Source organism: Entelurus aequoreus, linkage group LG25 (assembly GCF_033978785.1).
Source record: "Entelurus aequoreus isolate RoL-2023_Sb linkage group LG25, RoL_Eaeq_v1.1, whole genome shotgun sequence".
In the NCBI taxonomy this organism is placed as follows: Eukaryota; Metazoa; Chordata; class Actinopteri; order Syngnathiformes; family Syngnathidae; genus Entelurus; species Entelurus aequoreus.
The window spans coordinates 18,739,986-18,754,191 of record NC_084755.1 but is presented as its reverse complement, the minus strand read 5'-3'; the positions used below and the strand labels follow the sequence as shown (position 1 = coordinate 18,754,191).

General features: G+C 38.2%; 1 protein-coding gene across 3 annotated transcripts in view; it reads left to right on the top strand.

Annotated features, from left to right (window-relative positions):
- The first annotated feature begins 3 nt into the window (after positions 1-3).
- The window catches only part of prkar1b (protein kinase, cAMP-dependent, regulatory, type I, beta), a 130,192-nt gene continuing 115,989 nt past the window's right edge, over positions 4-14,206 (top strand). Inside the window, exons 1-2 of one of the 3 annotated variants that reach the window (XM_062037226.1) lie at positions 4-123; positions 3,994-4,184. In XM_062037226.1, the coding sequence (XP_061893210.1) occupies positions 4,008-4,184 (177 nt within the window). In that variant the 5' untranslated portion in view covers positions 4-123; positions 3,994-4,007. Of the gene's footprint in view, positions 124-629; positions 762-3,993; positions 4,185-14,206 lie in introns of those variants that run through there. The other 2 variants (XM_062037225.1, XM_062037229.1) reach the window with 2 other exon arrangements.

Genomic DNA, 14,206 nt, shown 5'->3' with positions numbered 1-14,206 from the left:
AGATTGACGTCATCGACAGTGACGCAGCCCCTGTGGAAGTTGAACGCAGCATCCGAGCTAACCAGCGGACAACCTCGGCATCCCACCACTGTTTATTAGAGCATCATCCCCCACACAATAACGGTAGGGACAGCTACGAGAGTGCCGATTACACATTGTTGTTGTTTTTAATTAAATGCACGGCAAACGAAGGCCACCTCTACTCCAACGATAGCCGCAGTCGTTTGCCTTGGTTGTGTTTTTGGCTGTCGCATAGCTTGCGATGCTAATGTTAGCTCACCATTAAATGCACCGGAACAGCTGCCTTCCTTTTCGGTTTCGTTTTAATGTGCTTCTTTTTTTTGTGGCTGGGATGTGGAAATGGCAATACATCCATAACAGATGTATCACGCAGTAATAACGTTGGGGTTTTCCCTATCAGGAAGTGTCATAGCATAGGTTTAGCTCTCACCTGCCTGGATTGTTATAAGACATCCGAGCATGGTGTTTATTGCTTGCATAGTTTGCTTTTGTTTAGAATGATAACAAAAAAAAACATGTTTATTGTTGCAGTAGTTGCACTGCATCATGCTGAAAATGGTGTATCTCATCCAGCAGCAAGGGCTTCATGATGCATCTCATTCAATTGTGCAGGTGTACCTAATGGAAATGGATGTACTGTAATGCAGGGGTCCCCAACCTTTTTTTGCCCCAGGGACCGGTTTAATGTAGGCATTATTTTCACGGACCGGCCTTCCACGTGTGGCAGATAGACATAGCAAGTAAGTGCATGAAAAATGAATACATGAAAAACTCACCATAACATTCAATTAGTGGGAACCACTGTATGGAGCCCCTAAAGGGACATGGAGGGAAACATTTTTTTTATTGCGAGATCTCGCAATACTTTTGAACTGGAAGTAAAACAGACAAAGTGATGGAGGAGCCTAACCATCATCCGTGGGAGAAGTCCTAGAGCAGGGGTCTGGAACCTTTTTGGCTGAGAGAGCTATGAAAGCCAAATATTTTAAAATGTATTTCCGTGAGAGCCATATTATATTTTTTAACACTGAATACAACTAAAAGCGTACATTTTTTTAGTAAGACCAACATTTTTAGAGTATAATAAGCCTCTTATTATTTTTAATACCATTGTTATTCTGAAGCTAACCAATAATAAATAAAAGACTTCTTACCATTAATGCTACTTCTTGAACAGGTGCGTTAGAAAACGGATGGATGGATTAAAATACATGAGAATGTTTTATATTTTGAACGTTATTTTTAACACTGTGATTACCAGCGGATGTGTTCATTACTTATCGTGTTAAGAAATGTCAGCTAAGATTTATCTGAGAGCCAGATGCAGTCGTCAAAAGAGCCACATCTGGCTCAAGAACCATAGGTTCCCTACCCCTGTCCTAGAGCATCTTAGAGCACCACAGTCGGTCGACCGTTTTAAGAAGGGACTAAAAACCCACCTTTTTAGCACAGCTTTTTATCTAATTTCTCTGCCTTCTTGTTTTTAAATGCACTGCTTGCCTATCTGTTTTATCCAGTGCTTTCATGTTTTTATTTCTATTTTATCTATGTTTCTATGTTTTATCTAGTGTTTATATAGTGTTTTTCATGTTTTTATTTATATTTTAATGTTCTATTATATAATCTAACATTTTATTTTTATTTTTAGCCCTTTTTTTGTTTTTAATACTTTGTAGCACTTTGAGATTTTAACAAATGTAAAGTGCGTTACAAATGTAATTAATTATTATTATTATTAAGTTTATTGATTTCTATTTTAGTATTGGCCTAACATATAAAGACATCAAATCGTATTATGGTCCCACCACAGAGCACAGATGATGGGTAGGCTCCCGCATGCTCCCGCATGCTCCCGCATGCTCCCGCATGCTCCCGCATGCTCCCGCATGCTCCCGCATGCTCCCGCTCCTCCATCGCTGTGTCTGTTTCTAAAGTATTGCGAGATCTCGCAAAACATCCATGTCCCTTTAGGGGCTCCGTACCCCTGGACTTTTCCCTTTGCAAAAAAGCTCTCCATAGACTAGTTTATTACTCATTTTTGCTAGTAGTGGGCTTTTTTTTGGCTTTAGTATCTGATGGGTTATAGGTGATACATCACATTTAAGGACAAGAGCATGGCTATACAGTATAAGAAAGCTAGAAATACTTGATATTAGTTCCAATAGATTTATGTGGATTACTATTTCCATTCTAAAATGTATGTATTCATATTTTGTCTCATACATAAATACACTAATGTTAGCTCTTTTGGTCCAATTTTCCATGCGTAAATACATCCGTTATTGCTAGCTATTTGTGTAATAGGACTATGTGCAATAATAGCAGCACTTTAACTTACTAGGCCAAAGGAGATGTGTATAGCAGCTCTTTAACTTACTAGGCCAGAGGAGATGTGTATTTTTTTCCTTAAGCACAATTATTATATGCAAAACTTAAGCACTTCTCCATCTGCCTTATGCACTTTACCTACTATGGTCACTTTGTTCCTAATCTGCCCTGATCTTAGGTCATCAACCTGATTTTTGGCTAGGATTTGGCACCTTTACATTTTATATGTTTATTAATGTGCATTGTCCCATGTAACAAAGATGTAACAAATTTAGCAAATGGCGACTTCCTATTAGGATTTTTATAATACATCTATGAACAAGCTTATTGGTGTGTCTGGCGAAAGTTAAGTAGGAGAAAATGCGGTCGGTTATAAATTATTTAATGTCTCTGTGCGGCCCGGTAGCAAATGCGTTACGGACCGGTGCCGGACCGCTGCTGTAATGGACCAGTTTGAAGTTGGCGTCTGTGCATGTCCAATTTGTCGAGGTCAATGTTCGGAAGGGATAAACAAAGCCAAGCGACTCCATACTTTTTCTGTTAAACTTCGTCAGTTCGTGGTTTGTTTTTACACTTTAGCGCGAATAGTAGGATATATATTTCAGAATTTTTGTTTATTCCGTGTCGTGTGTATTTTTGAATATGCCGAAGACAATTTGCGCAGTTGTTGGATGTTCGAATAGTACATATCACCTCACAAGATGGAAACAAACAATGTGTGACATTCATGAGTGTCATTTTAAATATGGTGATCTCACCATATGGTATCATTAATATACAAACATAAAGGAAATTTGACCTGTTGTGAAATAACTGTAAGCCTAGCCTTCTTTGTAACTTTGAAGCATTCTTGTGTCCATGTTTGTGACTCCAGGGTATATGCCTATATCAAAGTACATGGTCGGCGGCCAGAGCTTCATGCCATCCTTTTCTCCTACCCAACCGTCAGAAATAGAGAGAGGGTCTGCCAAAAAGTTAACAGTGTCTTTTACCAACAAAGTTTTTTGGTAGTCCGCAGAATTTTTGTCGTTCACCTCTTGTCCGGTTTTCTTGGCTTTTACTCCCATTTCCCACGCCGCAAAAGCCCTGGCAGCAAGATATTTTTTATTTCTAGACGCCTTTAGTCCACAACAACGCAAACGGTCTTTCAAAGAGTCAATACTCCATCGCAAAAAATACTCAAAATCGACATTTATTTCCAAATCAGCAACACTCGATAATAAGGAAGCCATTTTCTGGGTTTGTTTATCCCTCTTGACATTTGACCTGTCAAAAAAAGTCTTGCGAAAACGAGCCTGCTGAATCCTCGAACAGGTCCATTATGTTTGGATTCACCCCTGGATTTTGACTCTTAACCATGCTGTTGCATAGGAATAGTCTATAATCTGATAATACTTCGTTGTGCGGGAAATAAAACATTACATGATTAGGATTAGCAATAAAACTACAAGTCGTAGTAAAAATCCCCACAGTTCCATCATATCCACCCACACTACTCCACTTTTACCATACTGTATGATCCCATTTTTACCCTGGCTTTCTATTTTTATATTCCCCTTATTCCCACAGTTCATCCATCACCCCCAACTCTATTCTGCTTTATTCCTCCCCTCCTCTCATGGTCCACCCTGTTTTCTACCACAGAAATAAAAGATAAGATGGCCACCTCCTCCTCCTCCACTCTGGATGAAGACGAGAGTTTGAAGGGCTGTGAGGTTTTTGTGCAGAAGCACAACATCCAGCAGATCCTCAAAGAGTGCATTGTGAACCTCTGCATCGCTAAGCCTGAGCGTCCTATGAAGTTCCTGCGTGAGCATTTTGAAAAGCTGGAGAAGGTTGGTGAGAAACAAACAAAAACAAGCAGTTCTGTGTTGAGATTTGAGGCTATTTTTTGTTATCCATATTGTTATGTTGTGATATCCATGTCTCTTTAAGTGTTATTAGGATCCACGTTGAGTATTTGAAAAGCTGGAGAAGGTTGGTGAGAAACAAACAAAAACAAGCAGTTCTGTGTTGAGATTTGAGGCTATTTTTTGTTATCCATATTGTTATGTTGTGATATACATGTCTCTTTAAGCTTTATTAGGATCCACGTTGAGGTTTGCAGTAGTTCTTGCAGTCTTTTGTCTTGAGCAGAAGTAACATCTTGGTGTAGTGCCATTTCTCGCCCTGTCTCTGTTACGTGGTGCTTGATTAGCTGATGCTTATAACTGCATGCAAGGAAACACACTGTCTTGTTTGGCATTATAAAAAAAGACATTAAGGTTTTAACATGTAATTGGTCAGTGAATTGAGGGACACCACCAGCCAATTGAGGGACAGCGGAGCTCATACTCCAACAGGCTTCTTCAGCTATCGTTCCCACAGTGTTCGATTCAAGAACTCCTTCATTCCTCACTCCATCAAGCTGTATAATTACTCGCCATACAGCAATATATGATATCAATCAATCAATCAATCAATGTTTATTTAGCCCTAAATCACCTGTCTATTACCTGACCGCTTCTATGTTGCTACCTCTCTTTGTTTATAATGTCTATTTTCTGCTGGATCTACTCTCTTTTTTATGCTGCAGCTGTTACGTATACTGTAATATTGTACATGGTAATTGTTATATATTGTATATGTAATATAAAAAATATAATATATCAGTATATATCATATACTGTATATATAATATGTAAATATTACATATATGTTATATTTTATATTGCTACTATTACTACGGTACATTTTTAGTCTACTTTATACCTGCTTTATCCTTTCCATCCTTTGCAACTGAGCTAATGTGTGGAACAATTTCCCCTGTTGGATCATTAAAGTTTGTCTAAGTGAAGAAAATAAATGGAAATCATTTATGGAATTTAATTGTATAGATATCATTTAAATAAAAATTAAAATGTAGAAAATGTGGCGTAAGTTAAAAAAAAAGTGGTGTCAGAAAATTGAAATAATTTAGAATATTTACAAAATAATATTAAGAACATAAATAATAGAAACGTTTGAAAATTTGACAAAGGCCATAAAGAGAGTTGGGATGGGTCTTGCAGCAGTACAGTAATTCAATGTTCCACTCAGTTTTGCCAAAGGTAAAAAGAGCACACTATTATATTTTTTATCCTCTGACGTGATGTAAAAAGAAAGAGTACATGAAGGCCATTCCCAAAGGATCATAGCGCAAACACACACACCACTTCGTTGTGTCATTTTTGTGCTTTTGGCTGTGCTTTGCTCATATGTACATCATAAGATGCTTAAAAAACAACAGGCTCCACTCTTAACACTACACATGTGTCAAAATAGTATCCAGGGCTGACCCCTGGGCTTTAAGAAGGACATCTGACACAGGAGGCCTCTTGTTCTGCTGAGGCACTGTTTTTGTGTTTGTGCAAACATGTGAGAGTCCGCTGACTTGATGAGCTATTGTTAGATGATCAAAGTGATATTTATTGGACTAGGAGCCACTGCATTTACTTCAAATACTGTAGTTCCACCACAACATTAACATTATTAAATTTCCATCCCATATACAAACAAACTCAAAATTTATTACTTAGTGTTAATTCCAATTATGATTATTTAACCAGTGTAGTTAATTCTATCAAATATTATTCTGTATAGTGGCACTGGCAGTTGAGGTACTGCTGCTGTTTGTACAAACTGATGCCACATACTAGTAAGTGAGGCTGCTTGAATACTAATAATGGCTGGGATACAGTGCAGCATAGGTGCACAGTATTATGTGGTGTGTGAAGAGTGTGCCAAACCCCACTTTTTATTAGTACTTTGACAACAAGTCATAATGATAATCACTCAGAGATTAAGTGTCTGTTTTATTTTAGATTGTTTGCTTATTAAGGAGAATTAAAAAGTCTTTACTAAAATACTAATGAGAAATTCAAGTTTATTGTGTTACTTGCATGATTATTGTTATATATTATGATTACATTAGTACTTCATTTGATGCTGAACATAATGCTGACAATTATATAGTTTATCGCCAATATGTCATCCAGCAAAATTTGTTATTAGCCCATGACTACTGCCACATAACACCCTGTCTGCGTTTTAGATAAAAACATTCCCTGTCTATAGTTATAACATTTTGGTAATAAATAAATAAAAACAGCTATATTCGGTATGTTTTTAGCTCTTGTTCGACAAAAATGTCTTATACATAATCAAAAAAGTACTAATATACATTATGACAAATATTAGTGGTGTGAATCTTTGGGCACCTAACTTAGACTTGGATTTAGACAAACTTTATTGATCCACAAAGGAAAATGTTCCACACAGCAGCTCAGTTACAAAGGGTGGAAAGGGTAAGGATGGAAAGGATAATGCAGGTATAAATTAGACTAAAAATGTACCATAGTAGCAATATAAAATATAAAAAATATAAACATTCGATTCTATCTGATTCCGATTCCTGGGGTGACGATTCAATTCATAATTGATTCTCGATTCATCACAATTCTCGATTTAAACCGATTCTCGTAATGTATAATTTGGCATAATAATTATATTGAAACTTTTTCAAAACAGGTTAGAATAGCTTCTTCTGGTTGATGGCCTAAAACCTCTTTTTAAAAATTGATTCTTATTTTTGTTTAAAAGTCTCTCTTTTCCTTTATTTTTTAATCCATCTATCCATCCATTTTCTACCGCTTATTCCCTTCGGGGTTGCGGGGGGCGCTGGAGCCTATCTCAGCTACAATCGGGCGGAAGGCGGTGTACACCCTGGACAAGTCTCCACCTCATCGCAGGGCCAGCACAGATAGACAGACAATATTCACACTCACATTCACACACTAGGGCCAATTTTTAGTGTTGCCAATCAACCTATCCCCAGGTGCATGTCTTTGGAGGTGGGAGGAAGCCGGAGTACCCGGTGGGAACCCACGCAGTCACGGGGAGAACATGCAAACTCTACACAGAAAGATCCCGAGGCCGGGATTGAACTCACAACTACTAAGGACCTTCGTTTTGTGAGGCAGACGCACTAACCTAATCGATTTTTGAAAATATGAATTGATTTAGATTTGGGACAAAAAAGAATCACGATTGATGTGAATCGATTTTTTTGTGCACTACGAATAAATATGAAGTAAGAGCTGCTCATTTGAGGTGTGGAACTTATTTGTTCAAGTTGACAATGCACCATGCAGGCTATTAATTGGGGCAGGGCATCTATTAGAGTGGAGGTGTGTTATTATACCTAAGTGGATGATACACCTTGCAAGTGATGGCTTAAGGGTCTCTATTAGAGTAGAGTCCACTATTTGAGCATATTGTTTATATGTCATGTAAATGGTGTTTTATTGTGGTGCAAATGGATATAAAGACATGCAAATATATTCCTTGTGGATCTTTTGAGTGATACCCAGCATACATAGAAAATGCAACTTTGACTTAATTTACCCATTTTTCCATTTCCCCTCAAGCACTCATTACCCACAATAGGCAGTAAGCAATGCAACAATACATGAAAGATAGACTCAAGTCTAGCCACTAGCCAGTGTTCAGTGAGCCACTTAAGTTAAAGTTAAAGTTAAAGTACCAATGATTGTCACACACACACTAGGTGTGGTGAAATGTGTCCTCTGCATTTGACCCATCCCCTTGTTCACCCCCTGGGAGGTGAGGGGAGCACTGCCCGGGAATCATTTTTGGTGATGTAACCCCCAATTCCAACCCTTGATACTGAGTGCCAAGCAGGGAGGTAATGTGTCCCATTTTTATAGTCTTTGGTATGACTCGGCCGGGGTTTGAACTCACAACCTTACTGTGTTTCTGGTCTTCCTTTGCATGTTCAATTTAGTTTGGATACCAGTCAGTACTCATTCTCGTCCTTATTCCAAAAAAATTTCTTATTTATTTTCTCCATCTTCACCTCTATACCATTCATTTCAAAAAGGACATGCTCCTCTCACACTCACGAGCATCTCATCCTGTAATGGAGTAAACAAACCACAATTTAAATGAATCCTGTGGTGCAAACGGTGCACAATAATCAGTTTGCTAAACAACTCAGCAGGAAAAAGTGATTTGATAGATACTCCGAACGCAAACACAACGCTCAATTGTTGTAACGGGCAGCTGGGACCGCAAATGTTTTATAAAATCATTCATGTTGGATGATCACAAGATTCAACCGTGTAATTTCTGGGATCCCAAACTGTTTGGCCAGATGTATAATTATCAGTTTTGCAACCGAATTATATTTGACAAGTAAGAACTAACAACAATAAGTAGGGTGAAATATCTACAACGTATACTGTATGCTCATACAAGAGCACAAATAGACAAGGGCACATGTGTCAAGCTCAAGGCCCAGGGCATGATCTGGCCCACCACATCATTTTATATGACGTGGAAATGATATGTGTCAATAAAGTACTTTACCTTTTCGATCTACATTATCTCCATTCAGACAGAAATACTTGTACTCCATGCAGTTGCATATATTTTAAACATTAATATTATCTAATAATGCAATAAATATTACCAGTATATTATTATACATTCCAATTTTTTTTTTGTTAAAATAAAATAAATACTTGAAAATCTGATTGACTGTAATGATTTCAAAGCAAGTTATCCCTCAAATCAGCTCAGTGGCCAGAATCTGTAAAAACAGTTGTACCATTTTTTATTTTAGAATAATAATCTGTAAAAACAACAATACATTTTAACCGCAAAATCTACACTTTATTTTTTGGATGTACATAAAAAAGATTTAATATTCAGATGTGCAGACCCTTGTGTATCAATATCATGATGGATACATGGATAAATGAGGTGAATCCTTGTACAGTTATAATTGTTTTGATATATTTATATATTATTTACTATTATAATCTGAGGGCATTAATAACTGTGATGTGGCCCTCAATGAAAACAAGTTTGACACGCCTGGACTAGAAAGACGAGGTGACACAATTTTTATGGTACGATGTTGCAGAACATTTGCCATCAGAATTAGAAGGCAGGCGTTAGTGTATTTACATGTCTGCACAACGCCAACTCAAACAGATGCAAACCCTGCTCAATCAGCTGTGTGTGTTTGTGGACATGCCACATTACGCCACATCTGTCAGTCTGTCTGTCACTTGTTCTTTGATAGAATGGAGAGGCCTGTTGGTGTTCACAGACACAGAGCTGTCAGCAGGATCTATCACAACCAATCTCCTGTATCAGTAGTCCATTCAACATCACCTCTGTAAACAATTCCCTCTTCCAAAACAAGATCACTTGTCCAGCCCAACATGACCCAAACGACAAAATATAGATGTATGCATGTGTGTACTGTCATTGGTTGTGGAGTATTTTATGTTAAAGGTCCTGTGTAGTACTATTTTTTAACAATCCTAAGTAAGTCTCAGAGGTCCCACAAAATGGTGTTTGGCCCAAAGTCTAGCCTTGATGCTTGAATTGAGACGGTTCAAAAGTGATTTTAGTAAGCCCTACGTTTTGTGTGTCCAATGCAATACATCAGATGCAACCAGTTCTCTGTACAAAGCAGTGGCGTGCGGTGAGGTTCATGTCTGGTGAGGCACTGGCTTCATCACAGTCAGATTTACAAAACATATGAACCCTAAAGAGTATCTTATTCACCATGTGATTGGCAGCAGTTAATGTTTTTAGTTATGTTTTATGTTTAATTATATTATTATATATTATATTATATATTATATTATATATATATATATATATATATATATATATATAATATATATATATATATATATAATATATATATATATATAATATATATATATATATAATATATTATATATATATATAATATATTATATTAGTTATGTTTAATGTTTTAAGTTAATGTGTTTAAAAGCTCATACCAGCATTCTTTCCTGCTTTGCACTCAGCATCAAGGGTTGGAATTGGGGGTTAAATCACCAAAAATTATTCCCAGGCACGGCGCCGCTGCTGCCCACTGCTCCCCTCACCTCCCAGGGGGTGAACAAGGGGATGGGTCAAATGCAGAGGACAAATTTCACCACACCTAGTATGTGTGTGACAAAACGTTATTATGGTCTTACCTTTACTTATTAGTGCGGGAACAGTGGTGTTTGTGTTGGAAGAGTTGTGAATGAATGAAATATGAAATCCACGTGCCGTCTGCAGGTGTACCTAATGTTGTGTCCCTGTTCACGGCTCCTCCTGTGCGCCGCGCTAGCATTGTTGTTTTTGCACTTTTTGGCTTCTTGTTAAGTGACTTTTTTTGGGTGGATTCGGTCTTGCACGTGGAGGGTTTGGGTGTGGGCTTTGGTTGGTGTGGCGCTCCCGTCGGGCGGTGCATCGCGGCGGAGGTGCTTGGCACCAGGAGGCGGGGTTATGAGACGAGCCTCCAGTTTTATGATCGCTCAGCACATAGTCATTCTACCAAATGACTTTGGTAGAAGTTAAAGTCTCCTTTGTTGCTTAATGTATTATTTTCCTATTTTTAACACACGTCATTTTGGTCTACTTAACATGCAATGGTTGTTCTTTGGTCAACATTTAAACTTTTCTGGCTGCTTGTTTTGAGAGGCAGAGTTGTTAGATACAAATTAAGTCTTCCTTACTACGCCCTCTCACGCTGACTACACTTTTGCCCCTATCCCTAGCTAGCTATTTTTGTTTTTTGTTTGGCTATGACCATATGGAAGATGGACACCGGTGATCCCCACCAGCCATCTAATTTTTACTTGAGTTTCACCACAACACAACATCTTAGATGATATAGCGAGCCAGCGGCTCAACATGTTTTGTTGTCGGCTCAAGGAGGGAGGAGACGACGCGGCGAACACAAAGTATAGCAAGCCCGGTCGTAAATTTCTTGTACGATATGTTGGCTAAGGTTACATATCTAACGAGGCTTTCTCACTCCAATGCTAAATCCTGGAAGTGAACATGCGTATATTGACAATGAAAAGCTTTCCTATTCCACATTTTTATTTTTGTTTGTTTGATATTCATTGTAAATTTCAGCTGTTTTTTCAGTGGGTCCCTGGCTCCACTGCAAGCATGAATTAATAAAGTCAAGTCAAGTCAAGTCAAGTCAAGTCATCATGTTAATACTTTTACTGCTGATGATTTGAACACTTGTAAACACAACAGGTTCATCTTGCTGGCTATTCAAACCACACTACAAGCTACATCTCGAACAAACTAAAGGATTATATTACTAACTGGTCCATTGCCAAACACAGTAGGCACAGATGTAATTAAAAATAGTTTTTAGAAAAATCATTCTTTATTTTGCCAAAGCATGGTAATGCTATGGTCTTACAATAGAAGGCTAAGCTAGCTACACAACAACTTGAGCTAAAATTGCTAATGTATCATTCACACATTTCTAACCTTCTGTTCTTACTTACCGTTTCATTGTCTCATCCATTGCCATAAATAGTAGTCACTGACTCCGCCATTAAAAGTAGTTATTTTCAGAAAATCCATTTGTTTTTTGAAAGCTTGTGGGTGAAGCAGGACTCTTTTTTGCACACACTAGAAGCGACTTCTTCACAGATATCAGTGTTTCCCCCAGAACATTTGTTAGTTAAGGTGGCTTCTCTCTATGGGGAGGGGGCGCGTCGCCCAGGACAGGCGGACAGACAGGGAAGGGGGTGGGTGGGTGTAAGGAACAGTGTAATTTGGCCTGTCGCCATCATCACGTCTCCATCTCCTCGGTGTCACCACAGCCTCGGGGGGCAATAGACTACAGATTGTGGTGAAGTAGCCCGGCTTCGTCGCGTGAAAAAGCCTACAATTTTTGGTTGTGTTTTCTGATCCGTATGCTGAATGGCAATATACGATATATATCTCAATATTTTTTCCGTAAAGTAAAAACAAAACACAAAACAGTCCTAGTTACCTGAGATACTTAGTAAGTCAATATTTTGACTTAGTAATTTACTAATAATGACAAAATAATGACTTACTAAGTCAAATGAATGACTTACTGTAAATAAGCGTTTGCAATAAGCGTTTGAAAAAAAGAGTTAAAAGTGGCGCCACATGCTGACTTAGACTTCTTAGACTTAGACTTCCTTTTTATTGTCATTCAAATTTGAACTTTACAGTATAGATAAGAACACAATTTTGTTGCATTAGCTCATGGTAGTGCAGGATAAAAAAGCAATAAGGTGCAGATATAAATAAATAGATTACTGTACAGATAAATATATTGCACTTTTACATATGCATCCACGTTTATGGATGTATGTTATATTGTCTTTATATTCCAGTGAGTTAATCCATTTTTGGGGGGAATTGAGGGGATTATTATGATGCGTTCAAGAGTCTTACGGCCTGAGGGAAGAAGCTGTTACAGAACCTGGAGGTTCTGCTTCGGAGGCTGCGGAGCCTCTTTCTAGAGTCCAGCAGTGATAACAGTCCTTGGTGGGGGTGGGAGGAGTCTCCGCAGATTTTCTGAGCCCTGGTCAGGCAGCGGCTTTTTGCGATCTCCTGGATTGGAGGAAGAGGAGTCCTGATGATATATGCTCAACTCATCAATTAATTTATTACAGCATTTGGGAAGCCTGTAGTTGATTTTTATTATGTAAATGTTATATTTTTATCAACATGTGATGGCAGGGAACCTGCCATTCAAAACTAGACTGCTCCATTACCAATAATTAATGTAACTATAGCTGAACAAATAGTACAATAGCAATAGGGAGACTATTCATTCCTGAACACCATGGAGTTCATGTAGGCTTTATATGCTAGTTGAGCAACAATCGTGTTCCCATGTTTAGTTTTTACTAATTTTTACTAATTGGTTTTTATGTAGTCTGCACTTTGTCTGTGTTATTATTATTATTGGCTTTTATCTAGTTTGCACTTTGTCTGTATTATTACTATTATCATTATTATCGACTCATTCTATTTTCCTATTTTAATGATGTTGGATCTGTGTTGTTGTTGTTGTTGGGGGCAAGTGTTGTAAATTAGCTTTGGCTACAAACACTATGATGCATACATTGGATAACTGTTTCAGATGTCTATGTTTTTGTATGTGTCCCTATTTCAAATAAACCTCTATATAATGCAGTTACATTATTATATCAACTATCAGAGACAGCTTCAGGAAACTCTTCATTTAACATGATGTCCTTTTTTGCTGCTTCAACACAGCTCAATCAACACAGAAAAAGGTAAAGTGAAATAACTTAGTTGTTAACTGTAGGTCAATAATGCTTGTCTTTCTCTCAGACAGACAGGGCTTTGCTGTCCGTAACACACACACGCACACACGCACACACACACACACACCGCACAGTGAGCTAACGTTACGCTAAAAGCTAATTAGCTTTCACCTCAATGAGCGAACTGAGCTGCGCTTATGTTTCTAGAACGTCAACAGGCTCATAGTGATGTTACTAGTAGTTGACTGGGAGGTGTTTATTATAATTTGGGGAGAGTCCGCTGCCTTATGCTTACCTGCTAAACACCTTTCTGCTCACCACACCGCAGGAGCACTGACTCCATGTGCTCTGAATGCGCACTGCTGATTGGCTGTTACCGCTCTGTGTGTAACCAATCAGATGGTTCTGTGGGTGGGACAATGCTGGGTGCTGCAGAGACGTACTTACAGAGGCAGTACGAAGCGTAGCAGGTTGTTAAGACATTAGATTAGGCGTTGGCTCTTTGTTGTTAAGTTGGCCGCCTTAACAACAGAGCGCTGCGGGAAACCCTGGTTAGACACATTGCCATGAATCAATAAAGTTTAAAGTAAGACACTTTTTACTTCAGATGAGGCTGAAAGTTTGTGTAGTGACTTGTGCTGGGTATAGCAAACAAACAACATAGCTTTTTCCTTCATTGGGTTTTATCGTAGAGATGATGT